The 17,750-nt window shown below is 39.4% G+C and overlaps 1 protein-coding gene across 2 annotated transcripts in view; it reads right to left on the bottom strand.

The window, feature by feature from the left end:
- CDH13 (cadherin 13) overlaps positions 1 to 17,750 on the bottom strand; it is a 514,885-nt gene that overhangs the window by 12,817 nt on the left and 484,318 nt on the right. Inside the window, exons 12-13 of one of the 2 annotated variants that reach the window (XM_064459660.1) lie at positions 5,253 to 5,486; positions 3,719 to 3,934 (exon numbers count right to left, since the gene is read on the bottom strand). In XM_064459660.1, the coding sequence (XP_064315730.1) occupies positions 3,719 to 3,934; positions 5,253 to 5,486 (450 nt within the window). Of the gene's footprint in view, positions 1 to 3,695; positions 3,935 to 5,252; positions 5,487 to 17,750 lie in introns of those variants that run through there. The other variant, XM_064459659.1, reaches the window with a different exon arrangement.

The raw sequence follows: 17,750 nt of genomic DNA, 5'->3' as shown, positions 1-17,750 counted from the left end.
GACTTAGCAAAATTTTCAAGGACAGCTATTCTCCCTTTTAGGTATCGTTCAACCATTTTGTTCAACCAATACCTAAAGGAAACATCAGCTACTAATTTGTAGGTTGCAATAAGGGGCACGTTTTCCCCCTCTCTCTCCATCCCTCATCCTTATGGAACGAGGTAGATACTCGCTTTCTGAAAATGTCCAGGAGCACGACACTGGTCGTGCTGCATCACACACTTCCTCTCTCTCCCACTTTTTCTCTCCCTCAAGTAATCATCCCTGACCAGGAAACCACGATCTATTTTTTGATTTTTTTTCCCCTCTGAATTACTAAATTCTAAATTATATCTGAATATTTTGGTCCTATCTTGTCTCCAGTAGTGGCTAGGAACTGCTGGCAGAGGCCAAGATGCCGCTACACCAGGTCTCATCTTACACATGACATCTGCATTAATGACAGATAAGATTTAATATTTTTCCAATATTTGTTAACATTAACTATTATAACTGTGGAAAGCCCTCTAACTATCCACTATATATCGACTTCAGCGATTCCCGGTGGTAATAAATCAGGTTAAGTACAAAATATGCAAAGATGCTCCTTTTTTCAATCAACTCTGTATTCACCATGTTTTAATCCCAGCAAACACCTTACTGTTTTGTTGTGGAAAACCAGCAATCTGCCCGTATCCTTTGGCATCTTATATTTTCTAAATCTAGCTGACAAGAACTCCTAAATTTTCTTGTTCCAAGTATATCTACCTTTCCAAGGACTCCTGGGCAACTCTGCAGTCTGTATCCCATTATCCCTCAATATACTGAACACAGCAGGGCATCTACAGAATAGGCGAAACTGCTGCTTTTTGCATGCATTACAGTTTTAATCAGGCTCTTCAGTTCTATGCTCAGATGCTTCAGAAATCTACCACATATGACTTCTTCCATGATTTACAAAGGAGGCACATATTCTAAGTATAGATAATAATTGCACCATTTAAATGATAATACCAAGATGTTTTGTATGGGGAGGAGATTCATGCAGGGCATTTTTACCACGAACAGCTCTTTCATAAGGCTATCTATCCTCACACCAGATGTCAAATACAAAAAGAAATACTTTGGCATGAATAACAAAGTTCATTTGAGTGAAGGATTTACCTCCTAGGAAAAAGAGCCTCATAAAACATAAACACTGGGAGCAGAGTGAGCCACGTAAGGGCTTTTGCAAAAATTAAACCCATAACTTGCCACTAGAAATGGGATATTTCATCTGTTCAATAAGCATTAAAGTTCTCTTTGTTTCTATGGCATCGTAATCTTTGATTACTCTGATAAATATTTGGGCTACACAAAACATTGTAATGGAACTAAACGCAGTTATAAAAAAACCCCACAATCTATGTGTGAAAATGAATTGGAAATGCAATGATACCAGCACATCTGAGGGAAGTTCAAATACAGAACCACATTATTTTAACTGGCTCCTGGCCTCATTCTTTTACGTCTCCATATAGTCATTTACACCTAAGGAAAACAGTTATGAAGGTGGTTATGCTTGCCAGCTTTGCACAAGCACAATTAGGGAGCTGTACCAGACCTGGAATACCACCCTTGCTCTGTGTGACTGCATGAATCCAAACCACACAACTGAAGAGTAGCAAATTTTAGCAAAAAAAATGTGGTCCTGTGCTGGGGATTGGTCTCTCAATGCTGAAGTCTATTTGTGGGATTCATGGTGTCACGCACAACTATGTGTAAAACAGCTTCTGTCCCAAGAGGCAGATCTTTCCTTCCCCTTCCCTTCAACTCACCCGCTATTTCCCTTTGGTTTGGTTTTATTGGGCAGACAGCAGACCGGAATGTCTCGCTGCTGCCAGATTACGTGCATAGCCATACTCCGCTCCTTGTTTAAAATTACAACTCTCTCCATACTTGGTAAAGTACTCTGATGAACATAGGGTGCAGAACGGCTCTGGGCACGTCTGTATTGTTTCACAGTGTAAAGACTATTCAGTGCTACTTATTCTTTGACAGTAGGAGAGGGCATCCCCCGTCATTCAGAGCACCACGCACCGTTCAGGTGCCAGGCACCTACGTTCTGCCCACAGCTGAGCTGGAGAAGATCTGTCGGCAAGAAGTGCAGCTCAAGAAGAGCTTTCCAATACCTAGAACTACTTCTTATAATTCAATGTAAGGAAAATGCTCAGACTTCTTTGGGGGCTAGGAAAAAGCAACATGATTACTTTCAAAAGCAAAAAGCTTTTCTCTACCTCATTGTATCCTGGGCAGATGCATTAATGTAAATAAAGTTCAAGCGCAGATCACGTCAGATAAGAAAGTAATTCCAGTGGTGAAAGTCATGCCTAGTATAGCACCAGCAACATTTATGAAGTAGTAACAAGAATATATTTGAATCAATGGGCTGCATATTTATATCACTGAAGTGATAGTGTCATGTACTGTCAAATATTTTTAACATATTACTTCTAACAGCCGAAGTCTGCATTTGGTTCCAGCAGACTAAACCCAGAATAACTGAACCAAGGCCAATGGAGATACTTCAGATGTCACTGATTGGAACAAAGAACGTGAATTTGCACTTAGCATTTATATAGTCCTTTTCATCTTCAAAGAGCATCACAAACATTAGCTAGTTCTAATTCTCTCACAATGACCTTCATGCTAACCTTTTGGGATAAAAGTAATATACTATAAGAAAAAACTGTCAAGATGTGTAATCAAGCATACACCAAGCCTCAGATGTGTAAACTGTCTCTGCCTTGACCTCTATCTCTGCCTCATGGTAGATTTTATCTCATCAAGAAAATAAGGCCTTTCACCACGGCTCAGGTATTAATTCAACACACGATATATTTTACTAACATAAGGCGACGGTAATAATCCTTGACTAACAGATTTACTATCCTAGTTATAGGATACAGCTATTCCTCTTTAAACAGATAAGGAACTCAAACTAATACTCCACCAAAAAATTTGCAAGAAGCTGCCACAGGACAAGCCAGGGACACACCTAGGTTAGATTCCATGTCTAAGCTGCGATTCCACGGCTCTGAATTCCTACTCTTCAATCATTCTGGGACTTTTTTTTTTTTATTCCTTCCTATTCAAATTAGAAATTTTGTAAGTCTCTTTTAGAACGCCTTCTCAGAAGCTTCCTTTACATATCTCTCCTCTCTGCTCTCCAAGCCAGACTTGCAGTTTGATTATCAATTCTGGGTGGCTCTAAGCCCAGAATCTTGAATAAGTTCCTCATGTTCCAGTTGCTTGCACACTTTATACAGAGGAATAGATTGAAGCAGACAGTACTCATTTTCATGGTGACCCAGAACAGCTATTGTTACAAGAACACCTTTAATCTCCTGTTTCTGTTTTTGAATTGAATTCAAGTGGGGAAAGATGAAAGAAAGCGTCTCACAAATCTGCTACTACAGCTGGTACTTCTTAGTTTATCATATGCTAGCTCTAATTCTCTTTGATTCTTCTTAAAATTATTGCTTCTATTTCTTAATTGATCAGCAGGCATTCGTTGCTATTTTTGACTATGAAAAACCCTCCCCTCCCTCTTTCTTATAACTACTTTCTCAGAAAAAAAACCCCAAACTTACTGCATTATGGTATCAAAGTACACATTTAACTTGGTAGGTTTTCTTACGCAGCATACAAATGAGCAGCTAAATACTACTTCATTATTACAGTTGAGGAAGAGACTTACAAAATAAGCTGAAGAGTGAAAGAAGGATAAGGGTCATGCTGATATGAAGGGCATCAGTTGCACTGCAGTCCATTTTGGATTTCTTGCAGGAACACACTTGTAATTTCAGTTCCGTGTTGTTAGTCAGAGGCGGTTTTCCGGAATCTGTCACTGAGACGGGGATGTTGTAATTGGCTTTTTTCAGATTTTGAAGCAGGATGACCTGGGCATGGGTATCTGCAAAGGATAGGGTGAGAGTTAACCAAATAGTGGTTGGTTGGACAGGAAGAGGAACCCGCAAAAAATATCAGACATGCCACAGTTATTCATGCAAGTCAAGGCAAAAATGAGAACGTTTTAAGGAAAAGATTAAAGAATTGAATTGGAGGTGAGAATAGGCAGTACAGAATTCTTTCATGGGCTGAGAGCTAATTGCAAACTTATTCCAAACTCCACCAAAAAAAAAGACTTTTAAGAGCCCCTTTTGTTTAAATACATTGTTTTGTCTGCAAATAATTGGCAGAATTTGCCTGTGGAAACTAATACACTAATGAAATGCTAAGGCATGTCATCCCCAAAGCAACACAAGAGGGAAGAATATATCTGTTTGCCAAAGGAAAAAAAAAACCTTCCTGCAAGGAAGCACAAGCAAAGCTGCTTAACTTCTTCCCCAGTTTGACCAAGAAGGCAGTGAAGGGAAGCAAGGCCCCTTCAGACCCACAGATCTGCTCCACCTGAGCAACAGTGGCTCATGACAGCTGTGGGCACCCAGGTGAGTGTGCTGACTCTTCTAGGGGGTTTCACAGAGTGGTGGTTTGATGTTTGGAGAACAGCAAAAGAAAAAAGACACTTCCACTTTGTCCTGCAGGCAGGTACAGACATCACATCCATCTTTATTTTTTTCTAAGAAGAATATGAAATGAACTGCTAAAAGATTCAGTAGTGACAGAGATAAATAGTACCTTTGTTTTGCTAGAAAACAAACAGAAATAATAATCTACATTAAAAAGAAATATAGTACTTTGTGCCCATAACCTGCCATACGAACCTTCTGCAATTGCGCAGCGTGTGCTTTGACCCTCTTACCGATGGTGTATGGTCCCAGCGCATTTGGGTTTTTTATTTGTGAAGAGTTCAAATGCTTAAAATCAGGATGCTTTTGAAGTACATTGCTAAAGCCCATGCAAACGTTTCATGCTGTACAGCAAAGCCTTGTGCATCTCACACAAACACATTCCATGCCATGAAATACGGTAATCTTTACAAAACTGTTAAGTCGTTAGTAGCCTTTCTTTAATGAAAGGCTAAAAGCAAAAAGTTTCATCCACATAATAACAGGAAAAAAGCTCAGATTTAATAGAAAATGCAGACAGACTAGCAGTATGTCCCCCAGGGCAGCTGGTCCGAGCAAAAAGAGCGGTGTAAAGCAGCAGCACCGTGTCCATCCTGCAAGACTTTCATGCAGAACTGCTCCTGAATTCACACAGCGGGCAGTCTCAGGGTGGGCATGGGGTGGGAGGGCTAAATGCATAACAAAAAAAAGTCACAGACTTACTGTTGAGCTTGGTGATTCTCCACAATTTTTCTGGGCCCGATTGCTTACTCAGTTCAAATTTGAATGGATCTGTGTTGGGATGAAGGTCTTTGTCCGATGCTCCTAGTACCACTACCCTGAGATCTTTTGCATCATCACAAACTTTTGCCAGTGTTGGATAAAGGGATGGGACATTGTCATTGACGTCCTCCAAGGTGATGTGTAAAGTTCCTGTACCTGTAGCCGGAGGGTTACCTATATTAAAAAACAAACATATGTTTATTAAATCATGCTGCAATAAACACTTGCTTTTATTAGTACCTGCATGCTTGCAAAGGGAAATATTTTTTTAGTTCTTACCTCTGTTATATGAAAATTATTGCTTTAAAATACTGATGAGTCACTATTGTAAATTTGTTACTGTATTTTCAGAATGCAGCCTGTCTGATTCTCTACAGTATGGATAATTATTCTAAGGAAACCTCTGGGAGAGGAATACTTTGAAGTCAAAATGAGATCAGGACATGGATAGGTAGCTGGGAAAGAATCTGTTCACAAACACATACTGAGAGAAACATAGTAGGAAACATCCCCCAGATAGCCAGCATGGTATTAAACGAATCAAGAACGAGGCAAGAGACAGCAGAGAGGAATAAATTCATATGGTGGGTGCCCATGAACTGAACAGGACTGTACCATTCCCCAGCAACCCTTAGGGACACATTTAGTCGTGTCAGCAGAAGTGAAACCTGTCAACGTGCAACTCTGGAAAACAAGATCTTTTGTTTACCCAGAGCCACCCTGTGTTAGCAGTGGAGTTTCGAGCTTTCTCAAATTATTTGCCAGCCTGCCTCAGCCCTGACCTGAAAGAACCAGCTTCAGAGGTGAGGATGTTTTTTATTCACCACGGTGTCGCTACAAGCCTTTGCGCCAAGGCTGTGACTGACAAACCAGCCGTGGCACTGGAAGTGTTTGTAACGGAGACGTCTGCCCACTGGGAGCCGGGCTGAGACTAGCACCTCATTTCACAGAGGTCAGAGAGGAGCTGACAAGTGGTAATAACTTTCAGCCACTACAGATGTGTGCCATGGTTGAGCCAGTAACCTACTGCTTTCAGTCTAAAACTCAATATCTTATTACAGACCCCTTTGCCATCCTATTTTAACCGATCTCAAGGTTTTCTAAATGAGCATTACTTCCTTCATTGTATACGGTACCTAATAATTTCTCATTTGAAATGCTGCACTTCTGGGTTGCGTAGTACTTGTTTATCTGGTTTAGTACACAGGATCTATGATCTCTGCACTTCCCTTAGCTATAAACCCTTAGCAGGTGGAAAGGAGGTCACACTTAACCTGTAAAGCACTAGTGCAATGTGTCATGGTGGTTTCAAGTTTAGCGCTGAAAGAGGTACACTTTAGCATAATCACCCTGCCTATAGCAGCCCAATAAACTGTGGATTTATTGTTGCACTGTGAGAGCATCCTGAGGGAGAAGTAAATACCCCCTGGTCTGGATCTGATAAACTACTAACTGTAGCAGAACGCAATTAGTCCTTTCCATCACAAATGTTACTAATGGTGACACTTCATCTGTTTCATGCACACATAAATGCATAACAAAGGCAGAATTTTCATAGTTCTTTAGCTTTCCCCCCCTCCTCATCTTGCACTTTGTCATCAGAAAGGTTAGGGTTGAGTTCTTTTTAATGAAAAAGAAATTATTTTTCACTTTTTATTGGACTAATTGAATTTGCAGAAAGACTCCAATACATTTTTTGTTCTTGATATGTTATTAAGTAAAGTCATACGGCAGAATGGATGAAAAGACATTCGAGTATTTGAAATATGATCATAAAAGCCAGCCTTTCATGCACTTAATTAAACTGCCGTCTTTAATTTTGAATGCATTATTTCCACACTGGACTGATAATGTCTTATGCACTGCCCTTCTTATCTTTCTCTGAAGTCAGTAATATTAAAATCTGCCTTTTGAAATTAAGAAGCCAACAGCATTATGAATGTACTGTTATTTTGTCAAACGCAGATACGGCTGCATTTTCTCTGCCGTGCTAATGTTTCACTATCTTTGTATGGCTTATGGGCCAGTCAACTATTACGCACAAATAGAGGGAAAGGAAATTGCTTCTGTCCATTCCAATGACTTATTCTCTGGTTGGTATATTCATAATGACTTAAAGAAAATCTTTTGGTGATTTATGAAGACCTCCAAAAGAAAAATAAGCAAATGTCAAGGTCATAAACTGAAGCTTGTTAACACGCATGTCATAAAAAGTACAACAAAAAATGAATCAAGGAAAAATGGTCACAACATCCCCATTGGGAATAGATGACTTTTATAAATTTCACAGTATTACTCTGAAATAATCCAAAAATCCCATGATCTTCAGCCAGCTTTGGTTTTGAAACGAAAGATTTCCATAGTATATTTTAATTCTGAAATAAAACTTCCTTTAATTTGTATTGTAAAACCTTGCAGCTGAAAGCAGAATTAATACATGAACCAAGACACAAAGGGCTCTGTCCAACAACCCTTGGGAGCAGCTTTTCAAAAGCGCTCAGCTCCCACTTTTGTCACTGAACTGAATTGGCCGTTCCTCCTGAGGCTGAACACTATAAACCTTTAGGCGCCTTTAGAGCTGTTGGGGTTAGAGATAATTTCGAGTTCTGGCTAAGGCTCCCGCAAGTGGCATAGCTGTGAATGCACACGAGAAACGTGAATGAAACAGCATTACTCACGTGTGTAAAAGCTACTAAACCAGAGGTGGAAGGATGGGTAATGTAATACTGAAAGAAAATTAAAATCTTGATTTTAATGATCTAGGGGAAAACTGAGAACCTTAATAAATACCCTTCAATGAGACCAAAATATAAGAAAGATCTTTCAGGTTAGTTAAGGCTTGTGGGACTGGAACTTTGATCAGCAACACTAAGAAAGTACAGCTTCATCTTAGAACGTGCTGCAGTTGGAGCTGTATGATACACTTATCTGACCTGGATCAGGACTGGCAATGTCTTTGCATCCTGGCATTAGGCTGCACACAAAGCTTCTAACAGCAGCCTTCAGTTGGGCAATAGCTACCGCTGTTGTAAGATGCAACATGTGAAAAACAGACTAACGAAAGTAATTCTGTCTCATGAGTTAGAGTGTGTCATAGAACAATGCGGGGTCTATTGTCTGGGAACTAGAATCTGCAATGCAAGGGACTGTTATGAGAAGGTGTAGGTGTTAAATTGGATTTTGGTCCTATCAGCATAAATGACCATGTTGCTACCCTTATTTAAAAAAAATAGTTTCAAAAGAACTATTACAGAAACAGATACTTTGTATACCGCTGTGTACTTGAATTTTAATGAAAAGTCATGCAGAATCATATTAGAATTATTAGTGTAAAGTCTTAAATTATAAGCCCTCTGTGGAAAAACACCGCCAAGAAATTTGAAAACTGGCATTCAGTTTTGGTACAAAAAGTTCCTGTAGGAACCATGATGGCAATTAGACATCTAACTACTCAGATGAGATTGCCAATCAGGTAGTTAGGTTCTCAAAAGATACCAATTACGCACAATCATGGCCGTGGACTAAGATGACATTTCTCTTAAGTATCAAGACTTGCATAAAATGGCATGTCTAACAAGCAATCATATGGTTGAATGGCTGATGATGCATTTAATCTGAGCATAACGTTTTTATGGACATGAAGAGCTATTTCATGATCCACTTTCTAGCTTTTCCACAGAAATGTGATGCTGTTGTGTACAGATTTCTAACATGGCTGAGCTGTGCTCTGTGAAATTAAAGACAGTATCTGGACTGCTTTGAAACTGAATTAAGACATTCCTAATCAGTGTACCTTCAAATACCAACAGCTTTCACTTATTTAAAATGGCAGCAAAAATACAGAGTTAGGAATCACTACACAGCAGGTGAGATTTTCTATATGTCCCGTGCAATAATCCAGACACCCCTAAAAAGTCAATGAAAGCTGAGGACTTCATTTTTAGGGGTATCCAAAGAAAAGCTGTTGGCAAACAACTGATGGTCGCCTACACAACACCCTATTTCTTTGCATGATGTAAACGCAGCTGCACCGCTATCTTGTCTTCCTACTGTTAGCATCATAAAAGACTGATAGAAGATCCACACTGCATAAGTCAGTCCAGAGTCACGTCTCAATGTCTCACCAGATCTTGTGCATGCACATGTACAGAAGCTTTAAAATAGTCAATGCGAATGCTAATAAATATGTAGCCTCAAATCATTAATATGAAAGTTGTTTTTATGTGTTTTAACTCAAAGTGTGACTTCTGTGGAGCATTTTGAGTTCATGCATTTTTTTCAGTTAATGCTAAGGGAGCCTTGGGGAGCACCCACTGGTACCGGGGCCATGCCAACCTGCTATTTTCACATTCAGTAGTGTTTTTCTCTGCTGACTGAGCTCTACTGACCACAGCAACAGTGGAAGAAACAATTTAAGCACTTCACTGTTGGAAACAACAGTCACCATGTTTAGACACTATATTCTCTTCTAGGAGTACAGCTGAGCAGGAGGGTAGTTAAAAGTAGCCATCCCTCTACGCTAAACTGCTAGTGTGTACTTAGAGAAGCTGCTCGGAGACATTGTTCTAAACTGGTAGAACATTTTCGAGATGGAAGCGCTGTTTAAATGCATCTCAAAGAGAAAAAAAGCCATGAAGATTTAATCCTTTTCTTCCAACTTTCCCTTTCCAATTTGCAGCAAATCTCAAGATTAGCCTACATGACCCTGATTACATTTTCTAAGCATGCAAAAACGTATTCAGAACTCGGAAAAAAAACAGGTTTGGACATTCGAGATTATGGTGGGTTTATACTGTCTTTGAAAATGAAGAAGCAGTGGAAAGGTTCTTAAGAGCATATCCAAGTGAAACCATATCTTGAACATTGGTGCTTAAAGATCAAATCATATTCTTTGCTCAACAGACCACCCAAAATCAAAGAACTAAACTGATGTTGGCCATCCTACCTTGAGATTTCTGAGTTCTGAAATTATTTAATCCCTCTTTGGAATAACTGAGGTGTATTTTTTTTTCTTTTGGAATTAGGAATTTAAAATATTTTTATTTTAAGATTGAAAGGATATAATAAACTAGACAAATTGGCTATAATAAAAATATTTGCTCAGGTAAATAAAATTTCTTTTAATTTGTGAAAACCAACAGGAAAATCCTCATGAAATATTTTCCTTTCTAGTTTGATTTTTTTTAAAAATTGACACCAAACTTGACTTGATCTAAAATAGAACAAGATGCACAAGGAAGAACAAGGATTATCAAACACAAAAAAGTACATTTCCACATGCAATGTGAAAATGGGCTTTGAATAAATCAGATGAAAGTCAGTTTACTTGTAAATAATGTAATTTGTTTAGTGGCGCCGCTAAGGAACAAAGCATTGATAATCAACTGACAAGAAAAATGCCAGACACAGATCAACAAGTGTTAAGACTGGGAGACAATGAGGCTGCATGTTTTCACTTATATTTAGAAAGTTCATCTAATGGTATGAAAAACTAAAGATAGGAAATAGTCTCTAGCACTCTAACGGTTTGCATCTTGGTCATTACAGCAACGGAATATTTAGGTAAATGCCTTTAAATAACAAAATCTAATTAGAAAAAATATGAAAAAAAGGAATTTAATTTGAACTATTAAACTTTCTTTTTTCTTTTTCCTTTTTTTTAAGAACATCAGAGACCTTGGATCCCGGCAATATTTATCAAATTTCCAAAGAAAAAAAAATATCAGCCATTCTAGGGAACCCAGCTGCCACACAGATCTAAGCCACAGTGTTGCTGGGAGCCAGAACAGTTTTTAGGAAGAATGGAGCATGAACTGTCCCTTTTCACATGCTCATTATGAATGGTAAAAAGACTTCTGTACTCATTTCTTCTTATTAAATTAAGCTTCCAGCACCATCAAATTAATACATATTATCTACGCACTTCTATGCCATGATGCAGAAATTACAAGGCCATTTAATTCCTAGAGCAAGCAATAGGGTATCCATTGCCATGTAGGTTTCCTCTCAAGCTGACAGAATGGAAATTCATTTATTCTAAATTTTACTAGAATATTTATGGTTTACCATTTAGCAGCAGTTTTTAATCTACTTGCACTATCGCTTATGTAACACAGAAAGCTCAATTCCAACTTTTTAACCAGTTTTTACATTTTTGCTGGCTAACAGAATTACAGAGTGAGCAATTATAGTAAGAACAATTTTTCTTCATATTTGAGCAGGAAGAAAAAGCCTTTGAGAATGTGGGTTTGCTAATTTCTGGCACAATTGCCTTTCCTCTGACCCATCACAAATACGGCCTTTTCTCTTAAAACTCCTATTTGAATCATTGTCATAGCGAGGTCAGTTTGGAACTGCAATGATGCCTACAGAATTTCCTTCGTTTTACTCCCAATAACTAACTGTAAAATGTAGGACCGCCTAGGATCTCTCCTTGGGTACAGATTTTTCACCAATTTCTCTATTTTTCAGCTCCATATTTGCCTGAAAGAGAATAAACCAAGAAAGGCCAAGGATAAAGAATGAAGAGAGTGTTGCAGAAGCTCCCAAACTGTTTGGCGGGAGCTGTGCAGCCAGACTGTGCAGTACGTGGTGAGGCTAAGTAACACGTTCTCTCTTTAAATTACTGTACTTCAAATATGGGCTGTGAGAAATAATGCTTCATGCTTTCTAATGATACTGCTATGAAAATCTAAACACAAATTTCTGTCTCCTCCCTCATGTTTTTTTTCCCCCTCCATATGCTGTTTTTCTAATCAGAAAATGTGGGCATACTAGGTGATTTGGCAGCAGGTACCCTCGCTGCAGGCATAAATCCCATTCAGACAGAATATTCCACTGCATTTTGTGTGCAGGCTGAACTCTGCTAATGGTTCAACCAAAGTCAATGGAACCGGTCGAGTGGGAAGATACCAAAATTTGGGTGTGCTGCTCAGAATACGACACGTCTGAAAACTGGTCTCATAGATGCCATATGCTGACATTTTGTGTAAAAGAGGTCCCGAATTTCCCATGAGTTGAATATTCCTATGCATTTTCTGTATGTATTGGCATAGAGATATTTTCCAAAATTTATAAAATAAAGTCTTTAAGACTTACAATCCTTCATTCGTTCACTCAAATAATATATGCAGATCCTATTTTTGAGTAATTACATTTCAAAAGAGCACAGCTCTTTCAGCATATCAAATTGCTACTGACATATGCCATCCATCTTAAATACTGTTTTCAGCATTCTAATTTCTTTTTCTAATCATGAGTCCGTGATGACAAATTAAAACAATATTTTGTGTGCAATTCATATTTTACTGAAATTTAAAATGGCAAGAAATGGATGAGTATTCAATTTATTTTCTCTTCTCAATTAATACAGCAATTAAGATAAGGGGTATAAAACTGGCTAAATTGGGTTGCCATGGCAACTAATTGCCTGATTTCTTCAAAAATAGCATGTTTTAGGTGGAATCAATCTCTGGTAATTTAATTATGTACATCATGAAGCAAGAAGACAGGTTAGCTACATGTAAGGAAAAGTTCTAATTGCAAATTGTTACACGTATCTTTGTTTCTCCAGTTTTTTCTAGATGTTGTCTGTTACTGTTCATTAGACATAGTACAGAATGATAATTTTTCTTTTTAATGACTAGGAGTATCGAGACTCGCACAATAAATGAGATTCAGAATTGCTTGGGTGTAGTTCAGCTGGTCCTTGGAAACGAGGGAAAAAGTGAAACCTAGCCCCTGACTCACCCTTTCCTCATTTTGCCTTGCATGGGCATGAACCAGTGCCGCTCAGCCAGCTAATCTATGCATACGCAGCTGGCCACAGTCAGGGAAGCAATAGCCAAGGTGTGGGTTTTTGTTTGTCAAACCGGCCAATGTAGCTCAAGGCGAACACTGAGATCACACCGATCTAGAGACACCTTTTTATAGCCCTCCATATCTCTTAACCTTTATTTTGTTCAAATACGTGTACCCCGTTAAATAAAGGTGACTGGCCCTGCAGCTCAGCCCTCCTGTTGGACATCCCGCCTGTGACTGTGGATGGCTGCCATGCAAATGCTTGTAACGTCAGACGCTGTGATGGTGATGTAGGGTAGGGAGCAGACCACTTTCAGAAAAGAAAACACTCGTTTTCAGTCATGCAGTATTGCTGTAAGACACAGTGCTTACTGTGGTTACATCGGATGAGATTTTGAACCTTTAACTCCATCTCTGAGAATCTTTAACTTCTGGAAGACATGCCACATTTTTAATGATGTTTACCCTCCTCTATGTTTAATGGAGTAGAAGTACGTATGTTCCCAACTTCTGCCTGGGTAGCTCCCTGGTGATGGCAATAGCAGGGGAAGAAGCTGGCACACTTGCACTAGACGCGAGCGGGAGAATGTTGCCACCTGGCTTTGTGTGGGTGGCACTCTGCCTGAGGCACGTGAGAAGAGCGAAGCCGATAGCTTTATTTAGCCAAATCAGCAGGACTGGGTGTTAGTGTTTCATCATTTGTCACCAGCAGCTGAAGGTCACAAAGGTGTCAAAGGTAACCAAGGTCTTTCTTTTAAAGAGATCGAAGAAGTTACACAACAGGGACATTAACTAGAGTATCGTCCCCCTCCACGATAACGTGAGTGATTATTGCATAACTAAGGTAAATCTGGATATATTTTATTATTCATCCCTCTTAAAGGAAAGGGAGAAAACAATTTTAGCCTTTCTAGTTTTCACACATTGTCCAGATATTTTTTAGCTTCACCTCCAAAATGTTCATATTTTATTCCTCCCTTACATTTTCTAAATTGTGACTCAGGCTTTCAGAATACAGGGGGAAAAAGTCCATTCCTGGAGAGTTTTTAGCATGAGTGACCTTATGAGTAGAACATACAGGTATTCTGCTTTACGATAGTCATCCCAAATACTCCAGTGTGTAACAGAATCTGTAGGATAACGCCACAACATGGTCACACAGCAAATCTCCTGGAAGGGCTGTGTGAAGCACATTTCTCAAACTCAAATGATTTCTTGTCTGTATTTAACATATGTGTGTTTTACAGATAGACTCCCAATAATTGCACTGTATGCTGGTGATATTGCATTGTTTTTTAGTGATTAAAATGCTAAATTCAGGAAATGCTCACCATTATTGGCACTTTTGTTAACTGAACGAAACCTCTGATGTTTTCGAAGCTTGCATAAACCTGACTTTGTCCCAGTATGAGCTTATTCTCAGACTAAACGCAGTTCATGACACTTCTATGTGTTAACTCTACTTCATGATATTTCCTACCAGTGTTTAATTTCTTCTTTAATACACCAGAGACTCCCTGTCCACACAAGTCTTTAATAAAAAGAGTTTTCAAATTCTAAAGACACTACCTTGACCTTTACTGAAATCAAAAGTACAGAGAAAATTAATATATTCATTCCAAAAAGTCCTTTTAAAAGTGAAATTTCCCCCAGTAGAAGGTGAAACCTTATTATCTATAAAATTAATACTGTGTCCATCAAATTTGTTCTTACACATTGTTTCAATTATGTTTGGGAACGTACAGGAACTGTTTAGATCAGAAATAACATAATTCATACTTAACTACCTTTCTCTGCGGTTAATTTGATAATGCCGAAAAATAATATCATAAAGTTAAAAAAGAATATCATAAACAACTAAATTATTTCCTGCAGTGGAATGACTCCGTTTTCTATGGTCCATTCATGATTACTGCCCTGCTGCCTAAGAATAGCTTTGTGATTTACTGAAAAAAACGATAAAGATGTGATGGATTTATATAAAGAACTACCAAGCATGAAGCTCCTGGTTTTACTTCTGACAGAAATCTTCACCATTTTACAAATAAGAAAAACAGCCTGGCACTTGTCGCCGGCACCGGAGCGTATATAACAGGCAGCCAGTGCTGCTGAATCCAGCAGCAGATTCTCTAACGACATCAGTGAAAGGGTGTGAAAAACGTATCACTGTGAGTTTTGTTTTCAGCTGTCTCCGCTCTTCACCCAGAATAGCACACGAATGTAAGGTCATTTTAAAAAGATGTGGTCGTGGAGTATGATGGGACAGCTGTACCTTTTCTGTGATGATACAGACTCTATAGGCTACGAATACTAATAGAAAATAACATGTTTATTTACTGTTTTAGTGTATGACTAAGGTCCTTTAGCACGGTCTAAGGTCCAAGGTTTTATTTCATTTTAGAACCTCGCCTTATTATAAATACTGTTAAAAATTAGCACACAGCTCACAGACTCCCTTCCACAGTAAGCATCGTGTTTGCAATCCCTTATACTGACCATTAACAAAGTTAACCCTGCTGAAATGCCTGGTAGTGCTGTCAAAAACTGACCTTGGGGAAAGAGGGACTGGGCGTTGTTGATGTGGCCACATGGACGTTTAGGCCTCTAACTGCCCAGGAAGCCTCGCAAGCACGAGAGTGGTGCTGGCCTGCAGTGAGGTGCTCTGGGCGCTGGGTACCTGCTCACGCTGCTGTACTGTGCAGCCGCCATCACCCGAGCTCTTCCCCAGTTAAGGAAAGGAAAGTCTATGGCAGCTCTGACTTCCTCAGTGCGTGTGCCAACACATCTCAGGTTTGACTTAGAGATAAGATGATAGGCCGAAGGAAATCATAGCTTTCACCGAATGCTTTTGAAAAATGTATCTCTGATCAAGTATGGGTTTTTCTTTCCGCTCCTCCCTTTTTGCCCCAAGTCTGTTAGCTCAAGCAGATGAGTTGCTCTATTGGAAATGCCTGTGAATTTTCAATTTACCCCCTATCTCATTTGGCAGTTCTTAATCCTGCCTCTGGCTGCCCTCGCACATAAAAGTCCTAGCCATCTCACTGGTATTAGATAGGCTACACTTACTAACCTGAAGAAAGAGACAGCTTTTACTTTGCAGTTTGTGGACAATGCTGCTTTAAAGAGAATGCATACAGTTATGTCCAGGCTGATACTTTTTTTTTCCTTTTAAGTTAACATAACCTTCTTTTAAAGTTGTGAAAATAATTCTGTCTTCATTTCATATTACTCTGCCACAATTGGACTTGTCATCTAATGCAATATGCCTTTTCAAGATGGACATCAGCAACGATGGCTGGAAGAATGAAGTGGGTTTCTCAGCTTTGTTAGCTTTCATTATCAGTGGCCTGGAAACAAACTGGGGAACCTCCTTCCAGGGATGTTGCCAGTCCCAGTCATACCCGCAGGGGACAAGGCAGACCCCAGACCTACCCTCTGAAATCAATTACAAAACTTCCTTGGCTGCTTTAGTCACGGAGCCTAGACTGAGGCTGTAGGCTGGCAGCATGTATGTGCAAAGGCAGCGCTGTTCCCTCTGCGAATGGAAGCAATCAAACCGCGAGCGGGCAGGGTGTGAGCTGAAGCTTGCCTGTCTCACCGCAGGCCTGCCCAAAGCAAAGCGGAGCTCCCCAGCAGGCCCCGGCACCGCTCCTCTCAACTCCCACAAATTCCACCCTTGCATATTTATAGAGACAGGCAGATAATTCTTCCAGTTACCTACCTGCCTCTAAGTTTAATGCGCTCAGGAGCTGTCTGGTAATTAATCCAGGGGTGATACAGACCACAAGGTTAACACCAGCTATTTAAGTTCTGCTATTTATTGCCACTTCCACGTGTGGCTGAGATACATACAGTGAAGTGGTACAATACTCCTGAATGATCATTATTAACACCTTAGCATGCCAGTATTAAATGCACACGTGTGGTTTCTAATTACTTCATTCAAAGAAGTCAATAACATTGGAGCAGATTAGCTCCCGCGCTAACAGTACTGCAGAATTACAAATAAACGCAATAGCAGCCAGTTGAATGAGATGCTGACTCGGTACCTCGACTGAACAGGATTCCTTTTCTCTAACCCACATCAAATATCTTCTCTTGCTCTGCTGTTCAGCACACAGACACCTTTCCCATCTCTCGTTTTTCCAGAATGGAGAGAAGTCTGGGAATTAAGAGGGGTCACCTAGCGGTGGGGATCTTGGCTTAAAATAGATGAGCGATGCGTGTTACTGCCCTACGCGCAACCTAAAGGTACACCTGAAAATCCACTTTCGTTCAGACTGGTTTCCACAGCTGGAAATATTCGGCTTCTTGTTTCATCCATTCGCTTTGAAGATATCTAACTCTGCCTTTAAAACATACGCAGCTTTGTCCTTTTGATAATCCCTCGGTAATTTTAACCTGACTTTTTACTTACATTGTGAAATGACATCTCCCACTTTACCAGATTTTAAGATGCATTTAAAAAATCTTTACCCAATAGCAAGTGAAAGACAGAAATAAGTTTAGTCCTACATTTTTCCACAGAAGTTTCCTAAGAAAAATATGTATATGAATATCTAAGTAAATCATCATCTCAGCAGAATTTTTTATACTTATCTTTTATACTTAAGGCGACATTTTCTTTTTCCTGTCAGG

The sequence above is a fragment of the Phalacrocorax carbo genome, chromosome 8 (assembly GCF_963921805.1).
Source record: "Phalacrocorax carbo chromosome 8, bPhaCar2.1, whole genome shotgun sequence".
NCBI lineage: Eukaryota > Metazoa > Chordata > Aves > Suliformes > Phalacrocoracidae > Phalacrocorax > Phalacrocorax carbo.
The sequence above is the reverse complement of the archived record's forward strand: the minus strand, read 5'-3'. Positions and strand labels throughout refer to the sequence as shown.